The following is a 24,206-nucleotide window of genomic DNA, read 5'->3' on the forward strand; positions in this document are numbered from 1 at the left end:
TCATAACATTATATGATTGTGTGTCATAAACACGTTGATATCATTCCGGTTAAAGTCTTGAGGGTCAATGATAAACAACATTTTAAATCCTTTTTCTGTTATATTTTGCATAGACACAAAAATGTTGTCAACATGTTTCGGCGACAACCCGTGATACCTGTATCAGATCAAAGTTGGAACTAAAAGTTGTTACTTGTTAGCCTTAATTCTGATTTTCTCCTGATGCTGGCAGTATGAGTTCTAGCCGCAACATGTTAACAACATTTTTGTATATACGTAAAATATAACAAAAAAGGATCCAAAATATTCGCCTCGGGGTTTTGTTTATCATAAACATGTTGATGTTCCTCGCATGTTTCACCGTTTCAATGGAGGTAGTAAAACCCATCGTTGAACTCAGTGTTCTCAATATTTGGCCGTTTTTCCTCTCGCCTAAGTCCTGGGCGTACAGCCGCATTTTATGTAATCAACAATTTCCATACAGGTAATGAATGTAATACCAAAACGGGAGCAGATACGACGGTCTGTCGGTTGGTTGATTTGATTTTGTCGGCTATTCGTGTTGGAGATTCAATTAAGCCGCGGTTGATGATAAGACTTTGTGCCGGGAAACTGATTCTTAGCATTCACCAAGCTCGTGCCGACTGACCGCCAGGGCAATTCTTGAACTAAACCAATCTAAACGGCTGTAAGGAATGTTTCGGGGATGATGAAATTCCGTGACCAATCGTGCCGAATGATAGTTCTATTACTCGCGTGCGGTCACTATTAATAATGTAGACTATAGGTTCCTACACTCCTTACTACAACAAGTCGAATCTATACTTTTACCTTTCATTGACACCTTTTACATCGAATTTATCCCATTCATAGAGCATTCATCAATCTGAGCTGAGATATGAATATCAAATCGTATCAGTGATATACCGTAGTATGAAACTACATTCTGAACATTCACATCAGCTACTTTATTATCATCAAACAGCCCATCAAATCATTCTAGCAAATATGGCACCCTCTAGAAATCCCTCTTATAACATTCATCACGATGTTCCTATGTACACTGTTCTAAACATCAGAAGATGCCTCTGCTATTAAGTGCCCTTATGACGTCATTTGCCTCTATAAACCATACCAGAACGAAAAGATGACTGCCTACGTACATGAATTCCAAGATGACATCATCAAATTCTCTGAAGTTTGTACCATTTCGCAACAGAGTCTGTTGACGAGTTGCTAATTGATTACAAATATATATGAACGGTTATTATTGTATTGGGAGTTTAATTTTGATAACAGTTGATGAATTAGTTGACGTGTTCATGCCACATCAATACGCGTCTTTCTATCTAGTAATAAACCAATTAGCGACCGCACAAGTAATGACGCAAGTTGTCCGCAGAAAACAATAACAAGACGACTTTTCTACGAATCTGTCACCATCTACAACATGGCGTATACTAAATTATCTATCAAGATAAAATGCAACAGATTTTTTCTCGTGTGCGTTCAATATCAGTCGATGAATAGTAAAAACGTACACACGTGTTCTATGTTAATGGCAACATTATTCTTTAAGTTGTCACGCCATCGCGCCGCGTATGAAACACGGTCTCAGCTTAGCTCGAAACTTGGAGTGATCAGTCAGACAGAACTCCAAGGTCGACTGCAGCTATTAAAATTCATCCTGTTGTTTATAACATGCATGGACGCGCCGTATATCCCGGGATCATCATCTAAACTCTAGTTCATATATGTCCTTGGTTGGTACGGGTAGGGGTGATGATAGTTGCCCATGGTTGGTACGGGTAGGGGTGGTGATAGTTGCCCATGGTTGGTACGGGTAGGGGTGATGATAGTTGCCGATGGTTGGTACGGGTAGGGGTGATGATAGTTGCCGATGGTTGGTACGGGTAGGGGTGGTGATAGTTGCCCATGGTTGGTACGGGTAGGGGTGATGAAAGTTGCCCATGGTTGGTACGGGAAGGGGTGTTGATAGTTGCCCATGGTTGGTACGGGTAGGGGTGATGATAGTTGCCCATGGTTGGTACGGGTAGGGGTGATGATAGCCATTGGTGAAAAACTGCGTGTTTGTTGTAACGAAAGTATCTGTGACAAAAAATGAGTCGCAAAAGTCTCCTTGGGTTAAAATCTCGTTCGACATGTCGTTCTCAATTCATATATTCAAGATGTTACTGGCAGAAATATTTTTGTAGAATTGTTTATTCACTGCAATGCCAGAAATTCGAAAGGGCACCTTCAGGGGGAGATTTCTTTTCGATCGCCACTACATTCCGGAATACCACGACCTGGATCAACATCTGGACGGATCGTAATGATGTTTTAGGGATCGACATACGATTTCGGCATCGGGCTGAATAATGATCAAATATTGTACCCAGACTAACATCAACTCGGGTTTATTAGTTCACACGCACCACAATGGAAGTACCAATCTTGCGTCACATACTCATATTACAACATAAAGCTAGTCAGGTGACGAGGTAAATTCTAACCGTTAATTTATTCAAGCGTTTGAAACAGTACTGCACTATTTTGCAGTGTAATAACGACAGCGCTCTTTCGACAGCTGGCCTGATTTTGTCTGTCTCTCTCTACGTACTAACACATAAATGTTCACGGCTCCTAACTAAACTTGTGGTCGCGGCTCGCGTGATAATTATCATTTTCTGGCAATATTTCTGGTGAACGCGAGTTGTTCTGTTAATCTGCCTATTACATCAAAGGAAGCGTGTAAATCTAGAATAGGATAAACTGATGATGATTACTCGCCCGCTGTGCTGCACCGGGCGCTGCGCCTCTATTTGGGATCTTACTCTTTTCGTAAACGTGTACGAATTAGACCAACAACCAGTGGTCAATTATCAGGTAAACTAACTTTGACTTTAATGATAAAATCAATTAGTTCACTAAAAGAATAAAGATATTTTTCAGTCGTTTTACAAGATAAGGTTGTTATTTTCTAATATGAATACCACCAGTTGTTTAAAATAGGGTACAGACCTCTAGAAGGGACTATCAGTTTGTCGATGTTATAATAACGTGTACACGAGTGTGGTCGGGATGTAGGTAATATATATGAGTTGGCTGTTAATTTTTTATTTCGAAATTTCAGGAATGCCGATCAACTCGTCTACATATAATCCAAGCTGGTTCATTTAGTGTGTGTGGCTCTTTATTGTGTAGTTTTACATAAAAAACTATGATTGTCAATTGATTCACGCTGCAAACTCACTGTGTATATATGCTGGATGTATTGATGCATTTAAGTGATGAGGTTATTTGCTTTCAACAGCATGATGTATGATGAATATTTCACGATATTTTCGAGAGAATAAATCTAGGCACTTGATAGAATATGTTTCGAAAAAATTGGAACGGCTTTATTGAAAGGTAAAACTAATCGATTCAAACTTCCTTATTCCGATGGAAGTTCACGCATATATGACTCATTTCAAACTGCAGTTCTACTATTAAGTATCAAAACCCATGTATACAAATTAAAAAGATCGAAAACGAATCAAAATCAAAACAAAACACGATGTTTCGGACTGTAAAGAGAGGTCGAAACGTCGTGACTTCTAGATTTAGACTTAGATTTTGATAAATAGACTTGATTTTTAATCTTTTGAATTTATATATAGTTGATTTGTTAATCCTCTTGGTCTGGATGTACGGGAATATTCTACCATGAGAAAACGTATTATTTCTTACAAATGGCAGAGGGGTCATCGTTATTTGAGGACTATTTGTTTTGCACTTGTAAAATGACTACCGCGATCCGAGTCTGTTCTTATTGACGGCGGTAAAGGATGACACATTTTATGTTGATTACGACTCAATTTACGGCGGAAACTCATAAATTTTACTAGTGCTCTTAAATTGGATGGTAGCAACATGTGTCGATTTCTACTCGCAAAAGGAAGTTCGCAATTTTATTAACCCTATTTTATCGTGTATATTCTAGACGAATTTAACCCCTATTTCATTTAGTACGAGTCGAAAAGTTCACCCTGAAGGTTTGTAAATTCGTCGTGTAGTTGACAGTCAATTATCTACAGCAAACAATCTTTACTCGTCTTATTTTCTTTGATGGTTCATGATCGGTTGAATAAGTGCTGAATATCGTATAGAGAGCCGCTTACTGAACCCAAAAACAAACGCAAAACTGATTGTCTATTTATTTCTTTAGAATAATCACGAATTCCTAGAATTTTTAGAGAATCTCATCAGATTCAGATTCTGATGATTTGTGATGGTACCGTCTTCGGTCCATCGTGTACCTCGAGGTGATTTGAGGTTGGTGCCTTATGGTAATTTTCCTTGTGTAATAGAAATCCATTGGGTTGAAATTGATTGCTCGTGAATACTCAACCGTATCGCCATGAATAAAATCGAATTAAGTTTAACCTCTGAAGATACCCTATAAATTCAATTCATCCTGTTGGCACGCTAGAGACCTCTTTCGGCGCTTTAAACTTGTTAGATTAAACATGTCCGAAGGGAGCTTCCTTATCTTCTTTTTAATGAAGTCCTTTGCCATTCTAAAAAGAAAAGATAAAACTCGCTGGGTTCACGTAAACATAATTGATTACATTTAGATCAAACAGTTCTTGAATTCCCAACCACAATTGAAAAGGTCACAGCCACCAGAAATCATTCACTTCCTTTGACCGAGTTCTTTTCAGAATCAACAGTTTGAAAATTAGGACCATTCAGTACCATAGATCGAATAGTAGTCGAATTTTATTAGGCTACACTAGGGTAGAAATAAGTACATTTCTAATGTTCTCACTGGACCGATAGCTGTGGAACCTAGACACTAAATCTGTATGCTAAATGTTTCTCAAACTTCTACGATTTCAATATATCGATCTCGAAATAGAGGCGATTTTCCGCCTTATTTATTCGATTTTATTTCTACTTATGTGTTGTATCCTATACCATATACACAGTACCGGATACGAAATTGTGAAAACGGGAATCGAAGTATAGATATAGTTGGACGGTTGGACGAATTGACAAGATTTTAATATATTGATATATCTGATTCTTATTCATTTCTTCTTTGATTCATTACAGGGAGTAAAGCTAGCGAGAGTAGCTGAAGGCTGTGTATGGCGGTGACTCAAGAGGTTCTAACACTTCGACGTATGTCACCAAGAACCATTGGATCGTTATTTCGGAAATGAGCTCCATGGAGCAGCAGCAGCACCAGCAGCAGCACCAGTTGGATCAGTTTTTCATCTACTTGATCACGATGCTGGTAAACTAGGAGCGTGTATAACTACATCACTGGAATATTAACAAGTCAACAATATTGGTCAAGTGCTGCATTTACCACTTGGATATTATCAAAAATACACACACAAAGAAATTACGAAGAAAATAGATTTCATCAGCGGAGCATATCGAAAAGTTCTTTCTATGCCATCGGATATGAAACTAATTTATAAATAATGAAGAAGGTGCGGTGATGTCTTGTGATTAAGGACAAACGTCGACAACGTTATTAAATTTACTGCAATATCTTTATTGATTAAATCAGAATAGCCAAGACCTTCGACTTGGGTTACTTCCGGTTCGTGCTATGTGTATATATAGTACTTATACGCATTATTCCCGTCGTAAATAGTTATTGAAATATTGGAAACAATTCGCTATCGATGATTAGTATATATGCAGCGCAGGAATCACTTACTAGATTACACCATCTGTATTTACACAGTTTCTGTGCCGTGCTTTTGAAGGGAATCACAAATATGAAATTTCGCCGAATAAATGCGGTTTGAGCTGTGAGGAAGACGCTATAGTTAAATCGCTGTTATACAATATAAAAAAGCGAAGGTTTTTCAACAAAAACAATGTGTAATAACAGCGGACCGCCTTATGAATACGGTGTCGGGAGTCGCGTTATTCTCGGCATATTTTTACTGATTCTGATAGTATTGACGATACTCGGCAATCTCGTAGTTATAACGTCGGTTCTAATTTTCCGCAAACTACGCTCAGTGACTAATGCGTTTGTCGTATCTTTAGCGGTGGCTGATCTGTTAGTCGGTGTACTGGTGATGCCCTTTGACACGTATAGACAACTGAGTAACGCTGTTTGGGATCTCGGTAAAGGAATGTGCCTGGTGGCGACTAGTTTTGACGTCATGTTCACCACCACATCGATCATTCATCTCTCATGTTTAGCCGTCGATCGATATTTAGCCATATGCCATTGTTTTATATACCACCAATACATGAATCAAAGGACGTCCATTATTTTATTGTTTTTATGTTGGACGGTTCCTCTTCTCGTGTCGTTCATGCCGATTATGAACGAATGGCACGCGATTGGGATAGAGGGTCTGCAACTGCCGCATGATGTTCCGGCCTGTGTGTTTATAGTCAATAAACCGATGGCCATAATCGGCTCGTTAGTCGCGTTTTATGCGCCGACAATATTCATGTTCGTCTGTAACTATCGAATATTCCAAGCCGCAAAAAGACAAGCTCAACAAATCAGGAATCTAGAGGTGGCGACACCTAGCGAAATACACCATAACAAAAGCATGCGCCACGAGACTAAAGCGGCGAAAACGTTAACTATCGTTATGGGCGCGTATTGTGTTTGTTGGTTTCCATTTTTTATCTGTAATATCATAGACCCTTTTATCAATTACTGTATTCCGGCGCATGTATGGCTAGTAGCCGTATGGCTGGGTTACGTGAATTCAACTATAAATCCATTTCTGTACTACTTTTTCAACAGATCGTTTCGTAAAGCATTTATTCACTTGCTCTGTCTGGAGAGGTGTGCCCTGGTACGTGAGTTCGACGCTAACGGAAATACAACTCTTTCAACCGTGTCTGAATGACAACTGCAAACTAGACGCCCCACGATCCGATCGATAAATCTCATTTCTAACTGTGATTAATTATTTCTTCATTAATGTATCTTTGTACATATTCGATATGCGTGTAACTCACTTGTTTCGACATATTTCCAATTTTCCGCCCTTATTTATTTTTAACGTTGTATGTAACGTACATTCTATATACGTCGAGCCCCATTCTACCGCTGAATACTGTCCAGACGACCAAACCAAAACGATCTATTTCTACTTGTCTGAACGAACGTCGGATGCAGCTTTGGTAATAACTAATACAGATCGGTATAGCTTAATTAAAACATCGATTTTAATCCATCTTAAACATTGTATTGAAAGATTGCCAAAAAATCTTGTTTTACTCAAGTTGAATGGAGGAAAGATACTGAACCGATGATTTAGTTATTTGCCTATCTGCTCTGGTAGTTTTAACATTAGCTCTGACTGGTCGCCCAACGTTCGTTCAAACAATCTGAAAAAGCCATTAGACCCTAATGAAAATACCTCTTTGCACTCTATTACTTCGAAAATGTATTCACTCATGTCCTGTCTGTTCTATCCCACCCGAAAACCCACTTAAATACAGTTAACAGAGATAATGGGACGTCTAGTTGTAAACACGAACGAAGATCGGTTTTTATTTTAAATCACTATTTATCAACAATCGTTAATACATCATCATCATTATTATATCTATGGAAAAGAGCATTGTGATGTCTAACATTGTAACCGTTAGCAAAAATACAAATTAAAACCTCTCAGAGAAATCCTTTTTGACAATTCAACCAGCTATGTTATACTTTTATAAGAAAAAATAAACGGCTATATTCATGGTCAGGAGGAGTATATCCCATATTGGGGTGTGTTTTACTCACGAGCAATCATCTCAACGATGATTGAGATGATTGCTCGTAAGTTTTATTAAGAGAAAACCGCTGTTTATGACATGAAATTATGCGTAGTTTTCGTTACACAGTAAGAATGCTTGTTGCTTGTCCGTCCCAGACTCTATTTGTATATATTCCCTATAAAACATTACAAAAAAGTCTGGATGTTGTGTCGTCGAAATGTGTACAAGATGGTGATACATGGTTTTTGTGTTAGATAATATTTAACAAGTGCCAAAGTTGACTGAATAAATAGATACTGTCGAAATTCCTAAAGGATAATTATAACCCATATACACATAATAAACATAGATCATTGAATTCTTATGTAAGATCTCCCGAGCATTTATCAACGATAAAATATGTATATTGGTTAAAATTTGAAGTGTCTGCATTTCACAATTGATTGAAATAAAATCTTATGCCCGTCTTGTATCTGGATCCAGGACGCAATTACAAGTTTTTTTGTAACCGCCAGTCACGAGACTAAAAACGATTTCAAGTATTAAACTTTTAAACGAAAACCTGGTGCCACTGGATTCTGATTTTTGTTTCTAAAATCAATTCTGTTGTTGTATTGAGGTGATTGAGTTGTTTACTGTTTACGTGTGCGTAAAATGTTTATATGCTCATAATCTAATAGAAAAAACGCGTTCCTTAAAATCAATGATTAATTAAACACAATACGAGAAAATTTGTAATTAATACACAAACAAACAAACATTTATAATATCTGTCAGTATGTGAATCATGTATATAAATATATGTAAATATATAAATATTGTCGTATTTTCATGAATGGGTATTACAGCTTATACGAAAGTTAAGATTAAGTTGTTCTTTCAATGTAACATGTTGAGACAACTTATGGTTTTCGTTGACGCTTTAAGCCTAACATTTTAACATGTATAGTTGCGAATTTCCGAACTATCGTTCACGAGAGAATTCTGGGTAACCTTTCAGCAATCACCAGGTCAATTCCGGATGACCCGGACAATATCAGTCTAAACACCAATCTAGTAGTCCTTGGGTGCAGCACTCGGGCCAGTTGCGCGCGGTCTAATACCAACTCTGTTCTATGCTTAATACTTTAGATTTCAAACTTCAGATTTAAGATCACATTTGGCTTTAAATCACGATTATGGAACTGGGCTCCTGAAAAGTGGACGACATAAACAAAAATTGGTAAAGGTTTCTTTGAAATTCCAATTTCGTTTCCCATATTCACGTTAATTTCTAATCTTCTAGTCATCCATTCATAAAAAATGCCCATTCATTTGAAAACCAATTTGTCAACATCAATCTCAACACTTTTAATTTGTGGTTATATAATAATTTTTGTGTATATATGTTTATGTATCAAAACGTTGTTATATGTAAAACAGTATGATATCTTCCTGTGTATATGAAAACCTGTTTATAAGTGATATTCCCTGATAAAAAGCTCTTCAACGATGCTCGTGTATATATTGTGTATATATTGATAATTTGTTTGAGTTGATGGTGTAAATTTGAATGTAAATTTCCGTTATATTTTGCATAGTTTAACTTGCAATAAAAATTTAGTAAAAAAGATGGCTGCTTTTTGGTGTGTTAGTATTTGGTATCAGGGATTGTGTATCGTATTGTAATTACTCTACTCGATGTCACGGTCTATAATTAATGGAGTCTTCTTGCCGACAGTTTCTGTCCCCTGTGGCGCATATAATCCACTATTTAAAGTAAAATGGATGTCGATAAGCTGTTATTTGTCACGTTAACAACCTGGCTTCTAGACTGTGAAAAAGATTGAATCGAATTTGATCGAAGTGCACCCCAGAAACTGACTACTTATTTTAGGATGCTGAGCCGTGTATACGAAGGTCGTATCGTTCGAGTCACTAAACTCATTGATTCCCCTTTCACGAACAGTCTCAAGCTTAACAAGATTATTAGTCTGAGATGATTAATTTGCATTAGGTCTACATGATATCAACCACACCAGGATTCCGTTGCACAGTTGTTGGAGCGTGCAGAATCTAAAACAAAATCGTTTTTGCAGTTAAGTCTTGAGTTGAGATGAGTTCATTTTCAACGAGTTACCTCAGAATGTGATATATTTTGGATAGAATAGTTACTCAAGACTCAAAACTATTCAGAAACGACTTCACATTATGACTAGAATTAGTTCACCAGTCGTTTTTTACATATAGCTAGTACAACCATCGATATTTTAAAACCACCGATAGATTGGTATGAATTCAGTACCCATCGTAGCATTACATATCATTATCATGGAAACACTCTCCAGAATTTAGAATTTATACAATGCAACAAAATAGCGAACACGCCGAAAATATGTATACTACAGATTATTGGAATAACATTTGATAGCAAATCCGCAATAATCCCCGCCATAAGGTCCTAGGGAAATACATTATGACCGTAACAAGTACATGTTATCAAATTGTTCTACCCGATGACGTCAGTAGGAAGTGACGTCACTAAAGTCAACAGCGTGAAGCGCCAGTCAAGCGCGTCACTTTGCACGACGTCACCGTATATCCCATATTGAATTCATGAATTTCAGTCGAGCAGTTGAAACATCAGCCCGGTCAGCGTGGCCGATTGGAAGGCACGATCGTCTGTGAGACCCGAGGTTCGAGATCGAATCCCCGCAAGGTGTCCGACTTTGAGACGAAGCTCCGAGTTTACCCCACACGCTCAGCGTGACCACAATAACAACACAAATCCGATTTGAATTTTTGATTTGCTTTTGCAACTATTAAGAGCGTCCTATGGGGACATGACAATTAATCGATGAATCAACCCAATAATTCTAGCGTCATGGTGATCGAAGCAGATGTGAGATTCTTAAAACATTTGGCGATATTTCCGCGAGTCTTTTAGATATTGGTACCCAACATTTTCAGCTCATTATCTGAATGGACGATGTAACACTTCATGGTTTGCTGATCGAGATACGACTGGAAGCACTGCTGCAGATGTAGTGCTCTCAAATCTATGACTTTACGGATGAGTCACTATTTTTCATTGAACGTATCGTAAATCTATACGCGGGGGTTCGAGAGAGTGGAGCAGTACAATGATCAGCTTTGATCAGTTACTGCAGGCGTAATATGTGATAACAAGCGAGATTCAATAGATTACTGTGTGTTTTCTACTAGATGCATATATAATTATATTGCTGATCTAAAGAGAGATTTCTGTGAGTGATAAAATTCTATAAAGCAGCAGAGAGCAGCACAGACTCTGTATCTGCGATGCGTGGACGACTACACTGAATCTGTGACTGGTTACAGCAGAGTTTGGATTGACAGTCGCTGAAATAACGTGTGCGAGCACACCTTATGTCACCAGCACACGACACACGATGCGCAACATGTTACGCCAGTAAAGGCTGATATATTGTTTACGGATATTTATACGTATTATAGATTGGAAAATAGTAATTCATATTCGAACGAGAAAAGACAAACGCGTCGAATATAGCGAATACATAGCAAGTGATTTTCAACGTTATCTAAAAAAAGGATACGGACACCGCCTTTAGGATTATCCAGCCAGCATGTCTGCCGAGTGGAGCAACGGTCTTTGTGGTTGTTTTACCAATTGTGGGTTATGTTTGACCACGTTTTTAGCGCCCTGTTACACGGCGGGTACGAATGCCGAAGCCGTCGGAGAGAATTGTCTGCTTTGTGGACTGGTATTTTTCGTCCCGATCGCTAACATTATCTACCACACGAAAATCAGGGGTAAAATACGAGAGATGAAGGCAATAGGTGGCAGTGTGTTGGGAGACTGTGTCACGTGTACTTGTTGCCCGTGTTGCGCTTTGGTCCAAGAAGCCCACGAAATAAAACACAGCGGATATTTCAAACAAACGATTATAAGGGAATAAAAAACGATGATGTTGATGAGGAAGAACTTTCATCATTTGCTGTTCTGCTTGGTGGGCTATAGGTGGTAAATGTACGGATGAATGGTTATTGGTTTTGTTTTCATTTTGTAAACCGCATGATGGCAGCTATAATTGTATTTATTTATCGTCGATTTGAGTTTCGAATGTTGGAATATATGGTAAAAGTAAATTGCTCATTTATTCCGATTGGACAGATCGGGCAGAAGGGAGAACTATAAGATACTTAGAAGAAACAATGCAATGCAAGCATGGAATATATATTCAGGGTTATACGTCTCACCGGAGAGAGTGGATTAATGAAGTTTGATGCAATGCTCAGTGCCTATATCAACAACGCGCTCTACCTCTCCACCATCAACATCAATAATCGGACGCCTTTATTCTTTGTTATACAACGTTTATGTTCAGCAGGGAATGAATAAAAAAAACGTCATCTTCGTCCTGCGCTGCAGTATGTATATCACATTCAGGCGGCAAGAGACTGTTGTCATGGTTACTGCCATGTCAGTACTCCACGTAACATTCTCAGATGAAACTAAACTCTGTGTCTAATCATCAGTTAGCTCAACACTCTACTCTTCCATTGTAATATCAATATGGATCCACTATAATGTAATTTGAATATCAGCAAAATGCAGCAATTTATAATCGATCACCGTACTGCTGATATCTTACAGTACCGGTATGAAATCATGAAATCAATTGAACTGACACAACTATCGGCAAGCACTGATTCGAACCTGGTGGATCGAGACGAGTCTTGCGATGCCACTAGGTTCGAATCCCTGCCAAGGGAGGATGTTGAACTGATATCTCGTATAATACATTCGCGGAGTGTTCGATGGGTCTTAACTTGACGAAAAATCATTTTCCAAGAATATTTCTCTCAATTAAATCATATATCATCTGTGTTGTAATCATTCGTAAATTCAGGGTTCGACCCTGGGGATCGCATGGTAATGGCTACGAAAGGGTTAAATTCTCTCTTGACTATCTCCTTTATCATGAACTGCTATTCAATATTATAAACTTAGTTACGAAAGCTACAATCTGCCAAAACTATTCTTAATAAAAATATTGTAGTTTATGAAATATGTACGTCCAATTTTTCTGAGCTATACTGAGAGCCGTCCGTTCCGGGGTCCGTCCTCATCATCGCGAGGATTCACACAGAAAAGAGAAACGTTCCTTGGTAGATTATAGTTGTGTCTCATTTTAAATCGCAGAAATATTTGATTAGAAAAACTTGTTTCGCTTTTTTCCTGAATGCACCGTTCGTTGCACAGTAAATGAAGAAGTTTACAGACGAGTCTAAGACACTGAGCAAAATTCCAACTTTGCGCATGATCATCTTCTGCGCCCCTGATAGACCGTAACGTAAGCGATATGTATAATGCAAGTAATGTAACACGCGATCCAAAGATGCCGGAATTTCAAAAAGAAAATATGCAAAAACAATAAAAAGAACCATTTTTAATATTTTGTAATGCGTAAATGTATTTTTAGTTTTATCGCCGGGAGCACCGCTCTCTTCTGAAAATAGTTTCTTTTGATTTCGTTTTCTGAACATCATTACTACCAATAAAGATAGATTCACCACAAATAATACGCTAAAAGGTACAAGAACGATCATGAAAATGTACGTAATGAACACAAAGTGATATTCCCCTTGAAAATCATACTGAAATGGTGTCCGAATCGTTTTTGCTCCGAAAGCTCCCATTGTAAATAGACCACGAAAACAACGATGTGTGGCCCTTCCAGGTAAACGTAATGGGAAATAACGTGGCCAGTTAAAACCTGCGGAAACAAACGCATTAAAAACCGATAGACAGATTATTTGTTTCTTATTCCAGAATCGTCTAAAATACATCGGACTCGCGATGACTAAAAACCTTTCAAAACTTACGACAACCACTGTCCAATTTCTTGCCATTTGGAATGTGTAGAACAGTGGCAGTGCCCATATTATAATTTCATGTCCAAAATACCAATCGTCGTAACGGCCAACAAATAACGGTTTTTGGGATTTTATCACACGTATTCGAAGCGGATAAAGTATAAACACTGAAAATGCGAACAGAAAATCAAACGAGGCAAGAATTATCATGGTATGATATGTAGTGCGACCAATCCTTTGAAATATCGCGATCACTGCAGCGTTCAGAATCATTGCTAAAACTGAAGCTGCTAAATATCCGTATGTGTAGATATTATAACTAAACAAGTGTTCCCATTTTTGCGGAGGAAGCACGCACTCGGGGACAGGAGTGGAAATGACGGTTGTTAAATTCATACCGAGTTCACTGTATTTGACAGTCACAATTTGAATGAAGGTCTCTCCATTCACCGTTGCTGACTATTACTGATACCTCCGGTGTATTGCCATGTTATCAACTCGTATCTCTCGTAGTGGGTGAATGATAATTTCTTCATGTTTGCAGGGTATAATTTGTTTCACTAGTTCGATATATGCGAAATATTTCACTCGTACTATTCAAAAGACTTAAAAATGCAAAGAATGAATTTCGAAATAACTCGAAAACGAAAGGTTTTGAAGTTGAATATCGAAAACAATAGCGTAGGCCAGACTTTAAACACGATACCGCTTTAGACAAATGGGAACTTGAACCGTACCGTATCAGAGTTCCGAGTGTAAACTAAAGAAATTTGAACTAAGGCTAAAAATGAAACTTTGTTTCTCCTAATTGGTCGCGTCATTTTGTGAACTGCAATAAATTTGATTTTAAAAGTAAAATGTACAATGTACAGTAAAACGGGTACAGGGTAAATAGGCGGCCGGCTGGGCCAACTTAGCAGAAATTAGAAACAAGGAAACAATTCTTCTTATGCTTATCTATGAATTGTGAAAAGAATTCTCACAGAAAGAGATGAAGATCCATTTCCCATAGAAAAAAAAAACAACAAACAATTTTCTATTTTTTAAATTATTTCTTTCCCTTCTTTGTGGAAGAAGTTTTCTCTTTTCGTTTTTTAACATGTTTAGGTATTTTGATTTTTCGTTTTTCTCTTTGTTCTTCTTTCACTTGTTTTTTACGTTCCTAAAAAAAAAGAATAAAAAATAAATCAAATTACCACAATATTAAAAATCTTCAAAACTGGTATCTAAATAATTTTATAGAAAATATATTTTTCAACCTTTCTGCTATTTGGAGATTCATCTCTTGGTCGGATATTTTTCGTATTTGAATCATTTTCATCACAGTCACTGTCTGTATGACTTCCATTCTCCTCTTCTGTCTCATCATCACCACTCAGTATTTCATCTTCATCTTCGAGGACTGCTGGAGTCTTTCATGAAATGAAAATTGTATAATAATAATATTCTCACATTCATGATTAATATTCTTACATTCATATACAATACAAGTCAATTGATAATAGATAATCTACTTCAGTAGAACACGTTTCATATGGATTATTTTTTACCAATAAAATTCATCCGTTTCATGAGAAATTCGCATCATACACTTTATACGACATACATTTATGAACTGGTAAGCACCACTGTAACAAATTCAAACGATCTGGATTCATAGGAGTCTCATGTGCCAGGATCAGATTCCACAGTTGTGAGTAAGATTAAACTCTGAGTTAAGATAAGTTCATTTTCCATGTCTTAACTCAAGAGTTATTTAACCTAGGAATCTTTGGAACCGGGTCCATGTTCAATAAAGTTCAGAATTGTTCTACAGAATTGGCAAAATCTTTAGAAGGAGTACGAAGTTTTTCTTACCTCTAAAGCACCTGTGAGATCGGGTTTTAATCCAGTTACTGTCTGATAATGAATCTACAACCAATCAAATAAATTATAAAGATACTGATTGACTGACTAATGAGCAATACAATAGTCAGGATAGATACTCACATCCTGATCATCACCTCGTTGAACTTTTTTCATATCCCTCTCAATATCAATGACTTCATCAAGCGTTCGAGGAATATAGGCTCGTTTAAAAACCTAGAACAAAAATTCAACTACTATTACACCAACATCTTATTACTGTCAATCATGAGCAGTTGTTACAGTCCAACCTGGTTACAACGAAGTTCTGGGGGCAAAATAAAAACTTCATTGTATCCGATACTTCATTGTAAAGGTTGAAAAAAAATGATCTCGTTAAAACTGAAGGAATTAAAGGAAATAACGACTTTTTTGGCCGGGACACAGAAATTTATGAAATGTTATGAAATGTTATGAAATTTCACCTCTTCGTCAATTTTTTCCTGTTCTGTTACTTCCTCTACCGAGCGAGACGACGCGATTACCATCATTTTCTCGATGTAATCTTCGATATTCTCGTCGGTAATCGTCATATCGGTGACGAAATCAAACAATTCTTTAACAGTCATCGTGCAGACGCCATATTTCTTGAAAAATTCTAATATCAGAAACCATCAGAAAACTACAGAGTTCATGAAACTATGAATCGTCAAATTAGCATCACAAATTGTCAATGAAGTTTGACTGGAGAGTTGAAATTAGTTAATTTCCAATAGTTTAATCCTAGTGAAATATTAACCAAGGACTGGTGGAACTGAGTCCTGAAATGTATCACTTCTCACCATTGATATTTGTGCAGTCTTTCCGTAAGAATTCTAAAGCGTGAGGATGATCATGTTCTACTGATTGAGACACGTCTATAAAATACACTTGACCGTTATGATACCTGTTTAATAGAAAATCATCTTTTTTTATAGTCAGCATTTCTTTCATTTTTTTCTACCTGAGAACACATCATTACTTGTACTTACAATGAAGAAGTAAAAATTTGCAATGTATCACGAATAATGACTTGAGTCTCACACAACCCAAAATCAAAACAACAAAAAACTTATGGTATTAAAAATTTCGACAAATTTAGATTTATCACATATTCGAAATTTTTTGTTTGACACAAAAACAACAAGAAATTTGTCATTTCCCTGAAAATAGTGTTAAGTGCAAATCGGAAAATTCGGATTTTTGATAAATTTCAACTTATTTAGGACTTGTTGATGTTTTGAATACCATAAGTTTTTCAGTGGTTAAGTTTGAGATGGTGGCAGGTGGTTTGGTGCGTTTTAGACGTTTATCTACTTACAATATATTGAATTCACTGAGATCAGCGTGGACTAGTTTAGCAACAGTGTACATCGTACGTAACAACTGAATACATTGTAAATACAATTCTCTCGATTTCGACTCGCTGATATCAACGTCTTTCAGTTTCGGAGCTGACCATCCATCGTTTCCAATAAACGTCATCAGTAACACATGACTTCGCAATAAAACCGGTTCCGGACACGGGATACCCGCTTGATACATCCTGAAGTATAAAAACAGAACTTATTCGAACACGCAACTGAGAAACTGTGACTCATTAACATTGATTATAATGTACCTCGTTAAATTTCTCATCTCTTTTTCCGCCCAAGTTCTCACCATTTTACGTGGATTATGTTTACAGTATCCATGACGAAATCTGAATTCACCGGTCACGTATTTATCCCTGTCTTTAAACACTAATATCGATGTCTTGTAAACCTAGAAAAATATTCAAAGCAATAAACAGTAGACTGCGCAAGTTAACACAGAGACTGACTTAATTCCCCAATCCTTCATCAGAGTTTTGATGGAGTCAAATATAACTCACTTTTATGGCTAAATCTTGACCATTTTTAGAAGATGCGTGATAGACATTCGCTTCTTTTCCGGTGCTGACGCAACCGTTTATTTCTGTGATGAATCCTCGGTTTAACATTTTGAATATAATCATTCGAGTTCGTGGATCTAGAACCTGCTCAACAGTTGCGCGATCGGCTTTATCTCGACCGCGATTTCTACAATACAATTTCATAATTTTTTAACAAATAATTTACTGCGAAGAACAACTAATAAACCTCACAATTCAATCACCTGTCACTGTTCGATTTACGATCATTTTCTATTAATTTACTCGCCGCTGAACTCGTCAGTTTGGGACCCGTGTATTTATCTACAAGAAATTCAAAATTTGCCCAATCTTAACACGCAAAATGTAAAACTAATTAATTTCTATTCATCGTTACAAACTTACCAACTCTGATGACATTCGAGAATTTATTAAACGCCTTTTCATTTGGTTGATATTTGCCTGAATTCACTTTGTTATTTACTTGAGTATTTGGCTGAAGGTGAAAAAACACAAAATTAAATCAGATAACTCATATTTCTACTGGCACATTTTACAAATAAAATCGATTCAATTGACTAACCTTCAATGAACCTCCATGAGCAGCATTGTACCTTTTAGTAAAGTCTATAAGTAATAGAAATAGGAGTTTCATCAGAATTCAGCAGAAAACTGGTTTATACTTTTCAATCAAGGATTGACTTTACCTCGAGATGTATAGTCATCCCAATCATCATCAACGTCATCTTCTTCACTGTAATCATCACTCCACGTTTCATTTTCATCTTCCTTTTCATTATTGGTATCATCAACTTTGGCAACAGGTTCTACAAATATTGGAGGTTTGACAAAAAATTATTTCCCTATGAAAAAAAAAAAAATAATCTCATAGATTACGGCTGTAAATTACTTTTTTACCTATTACTTCATCTATTTTTCCCATTTCGACTGCTAACTTAAGTGATTCTAACGACCATTGTGGACAATGTTCCTTATCAATAACTGGAGCTGATCTAAAAAAATAAGCAAAAACATATTAGCCATACAAAGTTAGAGACCAGAGTACCGTTACTGCTGAGCCGGTTCCATTGTCAAGAATCTTAACGAGTGAGTTGAGGACACTTAAATGACTTACATATCATCATCTGCATCATCAAACTGACCAGCTTCCATTTTATCAACTGATCTGAAAAAATAATACGACCGCAAGTCTTAGGTTAAATTAATTTGATTGAATTGGTGAAACCCGGAAGTAAATGAATGAATAATCCATGTATTTACCAGCTTCCCCCGTTAACAAATGTGAATTACAAATCAATTTAAGATTCCTGATTTATGAATTGTATTCCGTTGTATCGGTTTCCTATCACGATATGTCTAAATAACCACGAATTAGTGCAATATTTGATTTTTTTCCACAAAATTTCACCATGCTGGGAAATTCATGGGCGCGGCCATCTTGAAAACTAACCAATTCAATATTGACTTTATTCATCTCGTTTGGTAGAAATAGAAGAAAAAGCGATAATTCAATGAATAAACACATTCCTAATGTACAAAATAATGAATAAATAGAGCATAGAACTAATAGTTCTATGAATAGAGGAAATGCTTATGAAATATTGACATTCGGACGACGACACGGACACCGTGCACTCCGATTCGTCCGTACCGTTGTCCATACGGATTATAAGCACTGGTTTCTGCGTGGTGAAATAATTTTCACACATTCCCCTTCAAAATGGTGAGTCTAACGCATTCTAGTACAATTTCTTATATCAATATGTTTGAACATTTGTAAAGATGTAATTTAGTAATTGGATGAAGCAGCGATTTCTCTCATTTCGGCGATAAAATATCGCGCCGGTTTGTACAATATGGAGATAGTCTGTGTTTATACCGCTTAATCGTATATGCGATATATATTTCAGAAACCGTTAATGTTACACGGTCACGAGCGATCTATAACTCAAATCAAATACAGCAGAGAAGGAGATTTACTGTTTTCATGCGCGAAAGATCAGAAGCCTAATGTTTGGTACGCTCTTAATGGTGAGCGTTTAGGTACATTCGACGGTCATGGTGGTGCTGTTTGGTGTCTAGATGTCAACTGTATCCTTTGCTTCCGCGCAGAAAACCCGTTATCGCTGCATTGCAGCTATATTTAGAAGATTTTTGTTTCTATCTTTAACTATAAATTCTCAGGGGACACGACGAGATTTATGTCCGGTTCAGCTGATAATACGTGTAGAATATGGGATTGCGAAACTGGTAAGACTGAACATCAGAGAGTTTATCATTCTTTATTCTCTTTGGAGAATCGGTGAATTTAGCTGCAGGTGTCATCCCAAAATATTTATATATCACTAACTTTACCCTAGTGACATCGCCCTCTAACCCTTACCTTTTGATGTTACGGTTTACCCTCTCAACTGCAGTCTTCAATGAATCGTGAATCTCTTTAAAATTCTCTCGATTCAGGTAAAAATCTGGGTGTATTAAATACAAAAACAGCTGTGAGGTCGTGTGGATTCTCATACAGCGGGAAAATGTTAATGTACACGACTGATAAAACTATGGGTCACCCGTGTGAAATACATCTATTCGACACTGAAGATGCTTATCAAGTTGGTAAGTAGATTCTCGAGGGTGAAGAGTTTATCTGCGACGACTAGAATCAGACTTAGACGAATGTTGTGTGAATATTTCAGACGCTGGTCGACCGTTTATGGCAATTCCGATGTCGAACACGAACACTAAAGTAACTTGCGCTGTTTGGGGACCTTTAGACGAAATGATCATTACTGGACATGAAAATGGAGAACTGTGTCAGTGGGATGTGAAGGTGCGTGAAATATTTAGAGTATTTCAACATCTATTTGAATTCACATGGATCTAATTAATATGTTTGTTTTCTTCTAGACCGGTAAAAATATCTACACAATCAAAGAACATTCAAAACAAATAAATGATATACAGTTGTCTAAAGATGGAACGATGATGATTACGGCTTCAAAAGATACAACAGCAAAAGTAAGTGATCTAGATAATGACAGTATTTGCTGTGATTGAATCCCGTCTCAAACAAAGATAAACTGAATGATGACATTTTGATGTGTTTTTGATGTGTTTTTGTAGTTGTTCGATGTATCAACTTTAGAACACATGAAAACGTATAAAACAGAACGACCTGTAAATTCAGCAGCAATTTCACCAATTGATGAACACGTAAGTGACACACTGACTCTCATAGATTTAGGGAGTGTCTGGATAACCTCTGAATAGCTGTAAAAATATGTCATCTATTTATTTCAGGTTGTACTGGGCGGAGGTCAAGAGGCCATGGAAGTAACGACCACTTCAACTCGTATAGGAAAATTCGACGCTAGGTTCTTTCATTTGGTATTTGAAGAAGAGTTTGGACGAGTGAAAGGTCATTTCGGTCCAATTAACAGTATAGCTTTTCAACCTGATGGTAAAGGGTAAGTTGAGGAGTGCTATCACTTTATTGGAACCTCCTTACAACTTCATATAACAGTTCTATTGCTAGTAAGAGTTTCTTGTCAAGTAAGATTAGTTTATCGCGCAGTGTATCATTAGTTACTAATATTTCACTTTGTTTGACAGATGCCGTCATTTTTCAAGAGAGATAATTACTAATTACATCAATACACCGCAGTGCGGTGTACTAGCAAAATCTACCACTGATTTATACACTGCAGTGCGGTGTAGACGCACTGAAAGGGTTAACAAACTATCGGTGGTTATAACAAACAGATTTTATTCAGTTCATTGTAACGAGGTTCCACTATGATACATGTTTAAGAAGGTTGCAGCATATGTTGATGTTTATATTACAGATATAGTAGCGGTGGTGAGGATGGTTACGTAAGATGTCAAAGTTTTGATTCGGATTATTTTGACTTCGAACTCGAGTGTTAGCAGTTTAACGGAGAACACGCTTTATAACAGAAACCAGTGCTAAAAAACATTCAAACATCATCTAGTGTCGATATCATCATCGACACTACATTACTACGAGAATGAAGATAATAAAATATTACTGGAAATTTAAACAACGCTTTTATTTATATGTTTAAAAGTAACGAAACAACTGTTTAGATTACGGTAAATACCGGTGATATGTAAGTACAGTAGACTTCGCTAGCGCGGGATGATTTTCTCTGAGGCAGACTGTGACAATAGGTCTTTGAAACAATCGGTCATCTCCGCGGTAAGCGCAGTCAGCGCAGTCTACTACTGTAATATGTATTAGTTCTTTCTGCTACGAGCAGATTTTGGTGACTTGCTGCGGTCGGTCTTCTGAACTTTTAAGCTGTTATTTCTGGAGCCTTTCGGTGATTTCGGTGATTTAGCATCTTTACGAGCAGATGTCAACTTCTGCGCTTCATTCAGTTTGTATCTGGGTGGAGGACCTAGAAAGAATCAACGCAATCATTAAAAAACAAAATACCCGGAAAACAAACAATCCTTGAGCTGAATACATTTATTCTTTAACCCTTTCGCTGCGTACACGCTTGCACCGCCCCCTACGTAAGGTATTTTCCGAAAAATTCGATTTTTTTCAAATTGTTTTTAACCCCGATTTTTCGCGTTTTTATCGAAGATTATGATGTTATTTAGTGAAAATCAGTAAAAAATCATACCAACAGCCTTTTCTGTAGGGGGGGGGCGTGTTGGGGGGGGGGTCAGGATGGGTTAAAAATTTTTTTTTTTCAGTTTTTCACCCAAGTGCCTATCTCAGTCTTTGGTGATTGATGCTACGGTGTGGATGAAAGAAATTCAATTGATATGGGATATCCTTTTCCGCTGGTAGAGGTACGTAAGTGGGGAGCCATCTCAATCCCGCGCAAATTACCATGTGCTCAACAGGCTGACAGCACCAACTACTGACGCATTTTCGCCATCTGTTGTTTAGAAAGCTAACTATCTTGTCTTACATGCGTTTCCATACTGTTTGCTGTGTACGCGTTCGAGTTATAAATCAATAGGTGCATGACGTTTCTACAACGTCATACGCACAGCAAGTGTCACTCATATGACGTTTCCAAAACGTCACACGTAGCGAAAGGGTTAATAGCAAAATCGTCGATTAACTCGAAACAAAAAGCTTTGATCCAGTTCGACAGTTTTTTCTCTATATAAAATTAATTGTGGAACAGGTGGACAACATTCAACTGAATCGATTACCTAGTTCAGCCGGTCGAGGAACTAGTGTTCTCTCTAATTTATGCTCCAATTCATCCATACTCAATTCTATATTAGACTGAATGGTATGAAGAGTAGCGCCGATATAAGCTGATGTGACGCCCTTCACTATCTTTAATATATTCTATAAAGTAAACAAAAAAAATCATAAATATACAAAAACAACCGTACAATATGAATTCCAAGGCAGTCTGTCGTTTTAACCACAATGAACTTGATTAGAAAATTTGTAACATGTGAGGGGCATGCGAGTTTGGGGTACCATAACTATTAAGGCAACTTTCTGATTCTGGGGTAAACAGAGTTTTCTGGAAGCGGAAACGATGTGTTTTTACCTCTTTATCTAAAGTTGTATTTTCATCAACTGCTGTTTGTGTTTTAATATCGTTAATAGTTTTGAAATCGTCCATTATAATCTTTTCACGTTCTGCGATCTTTTCGTTTCTATGAGTCTCGGCCGAACGATCGATTTCACTCAGTTTTTCGTCGTATTCCCAGATTTTAATTTCCTTCGCGTCTTTCAACGGTTCGATTTCACGTGGAGTCTCGATCAATAATCTATTATCGGATATCATTTGATCTTGCGCGTTGGTGAAACAATACTGGAACAGATTATAATGCGACATGAACGTCGCGAAGAATTGTTCCGAAAATATTTCCATATTTCGTAAAGAGACTCGGGTCCCGTATTTCAACACTTTCTCATTGAATAACTTGAGGGCATCGGTTAAAGTTTGACCTAAAATATCGAAAAACAAGTGGGTTGAGGCTCTTAATGTAGTCACACCTTACATTTGAAGGATTCCATACTTCTACAAAGTTCTGTAACTCACCAACTGTTTCTTCTTGCATTTCTTTGACTATTTGAAACACACAACAAACTTCAAGCCAGGAAAATCCTTTCTTTACAGCAAACATCAAATGATCGTACAAATAGTCCAGTAATATAGATCGTAATAGGTTATCCTCTTCATCAAACGGCTCCCAATCGAGAACCTTCGAAGCGAGAAGATTTCTTCCTTCATTTCGATTCTTCTGTACGAATAAAATAAGAGCAATTATTACGAAATGGAATAATAAGCACTTCAATATCGAATTATGGCTACCGGTGTAAGACTCGTCAACTGACCTGAGCTGCTATAAAAACCGCATCATCTTTCCTTAAAATGAGATTGTCAAAATTTTGGTCCGCCATGTTGTTTACATTATTACCGTGGATACCAGCCGCGTTTTCTCTCAAGCTAACCGTCCGATCCATGAGTCCGAATTCCGCGGGCTTAAGATATCTATCAATAATCCGGTCACCATTGAGCGGTCACCATTGACGCCCATTTTCTTTTGAATCGCGACCTTTAAATTGATAATTTGATTCGACTCATTTACGAAAAACGATTCGATTTACTAAACCTTTTGTTTTCCGATACCGAATCAGATTCAATTTCGTAAAAGCGCCTATATGTCCATCTTCACCCGTCAAGGGATTCGAACCTACTACGCTAAAGCTGTTCGCCGATGGAAGCGAGTTCGGGAGTGATACCGGACCCCTGGCAAGCGAGGATGCTATATGTCGTGATATATTACTTACAGCTGCTAC

General features: G+C 37.2%; 4 protein-coding genes across 5 annotated transcripts; 2 read left to right on the top strand and 2 right to left on the bottom strand.

The window, feature by feature from the left end:
• Positions 1-3,300: 3,300 nt before the first annotated feature.
• On the top strand, positions 3,301-9,308 carry LOC141898598 (5-hydroxytryptamine receptor 4-like). Of its 2 annotated transcripts, none has more exons than XM_074784587.1 (2): positions 3,301-3,414; positions 5,104-9,308. In XM_074784587.1, the coding sequence occupies exon 2, from the start codon at positions 5,886-5,888 to the stop codon at positions 6,885-6,887; it is 1,002 nt and encodes a 333-aa protein (XP_074640688.1). In that variant the 5' UTR covers positions 3,301-3,414; positions 5,104-5,885; the 3' UTR covers positions 6,888-9,308. The 2 variants fall into 2 exon arrangements, with proteins under 2 accessions (XP_074640688.1, XP_074640687.1); XM_074784586.1 differs by lacking the exon at positions 3,301-3,414 and adding an exon at positions 4,959-5,010.
• Positions 9,309-14,656: 5,348 nt separating this feature from the next.
• LOC141899365 (serine/threonine-protein kinase RIO1-like) lies at positions 14,657-18,834 on the bottom strand. The gene is made up of 16 exons (XM_074785620.1): positions 18,665-18,834; positions 18,519-18,569; positions 18,302-18,396; positions 18,091-18,210; positions 17,967-18,010; positions 17,789-17,879; positions 17,629-17,707; positions 17,366-17,552; positions 17,114-17,256; positions 16,814-17,038; positions 16,296-16,399; positions 15,939-16,111; positions 15,598-15,690; positions 15,466-15,519; positions 14,868-15,020; positions 14,657-14,770 (listed from the first exon to the last, which is right to left on the bottom strand). Exons 2-16 carry the CDS (start codon positions 18,554-18,556, stop codon positions 14,657-14,659), a joined length of 1,713 nt encoding a protein of 570 aa, XP_074641721.1. The 5' UTR covers positions 18,557-18,569; positions 18,665-18,834.
• Positions 18,835-19,046: 212 nt separating this feature from the next.
• On the top strand, positions 19,047-21,462 carry LOC141899529 (eukaryotic translation initiation factor 3 subunit I-like). Its single transcript, XM_074785895.1, has 9 exons — positions 19,047-19,127; positions 19,315-19,495; positions 19,589-19,654; positions 19,865-20,014; positions 20,095-20,228; positions 20,306-20,416; positions 20,522-20,611; positions 20,699-20,865; positions 21,244-21,462. Exons 1-9 carry the CDS (start codon positions 19,125-19,127, stop codon positions 21,323-21,325), a joined length of 984 nt encoding a protein of 327 aa, XP_074641996.1. The 5' UTR covers positions 19,047-19,124; the 3' UTR covers positions 21,326-21,462.
• On the bottom strand, positions 21,446-24,153 carry LOC141899528 (uncharacterized protein C8orf74 homolog). The gene is made up of 5 exons (XM_074785894.1): positions 23,742-24,153; positions 23,446-23,647; positions 22,948-23,351; positions 22,595-22,736; positions 21,446-21,819 (listed from the first exon to the last, which is right to left on the bottom strand). Exons 1-5 carry the CDS (start codon positions 23,868-23,870, stop codon positions 21,656-21,658), a joined length of 1,041 nt encoding a protein of 346 aa, XP_074641995.1. The 5' UTR covers positions 23,871-24,153; the 3' UTR covers positions 21,446-21,655.
• Between the last annotated feature and the right edge of the window lie 53 nt (positions 24,154-24,206).

The sequence above is a fragment of the Tubulanus polymorphus genome, chromosome 2 (genome assembly GCF_964204645.1).
Source record: "Tubulanus polymorphus chromosome 2, tnTubPoly1.2, whole genome shotgun sequence".
In the NCBI taxonomy this organism is placed as follows: domain Eukaryota; kingdom Metazoa; phylum Nemertea; class Palaeonemertea; order Tubulaniformes; family Tubulanidae; genus Tubulanus; species Tubulanus polymorphus.

Excerpts from the sequence above, each read along its gene's own strand:
- LOC141899365 (XM_074785620.1), bottom strand. The coding sequence starts at position 18,556 with ATGGAAGCTGGTCAGTTTGATGATGCAGATGATGATAT. Across the intron at positions 17,553-17,628 it reads CGTAAATCGAACAGTGACAG|AAATCGCGGTCGAGATAAAG; the intron begins GTGATTGAATTG and ends ATTGTATTGTAG. Across the intron at positions 17,257-17,365 it reads GTCAAGATTTAGCCATAAAA|GTTTACAAGACATCGATATT; the intron begins GTGAGTTATATT and ends ATATTTTTCTAG.
- LOC141898598 (XM_074784587.1), top strand. The coding sequence starts at position 5,886 with ATGTGTAATAACAGCGGACCGCCTTATGAATACGGTGTCGGGAGTCGC.
- LOC141899529 (XM_074785895.1), top strand. Across the intron at positions 20,015-20,094 it reads TGAAGATGCTTATCAAGTTG|ACGCTGGTCGACCGTTTATG; the intron begins GTAAGTAGATTC and ends TGAATATTTCAG. Across the intron at positions 20,417-20,521 it reads CAAAAGATACAACAGCAAAA|TTGTTCGATGTATCAACTTT; the intron begins GTAAGTGATCTA and ends GTGTTTTTGTAG.
- LOC141899528 (XM_074785894.1), bottom strand. The coding sequence starts at position 23,870 with ATGGATCGGACGGTTAGCTTGAGAGAAAACGCGGCTGGTATCCACGGT. Across the intron at positions 22,737-22,947 it reads ATACAACTTTAGATAAAGAG|AATATATTAAAGATAGTGAA; the intron begins GTAAAAACACAT and ends TTTACTTTATAG. Across the intron at positions 21,820-22,594 it reads TCCTCGACCGGCTGAACTAG|GTCCTCCACCCAGATACAAA; the intron begins GTAATCGATTCA and ends GATTCTTTCTAG.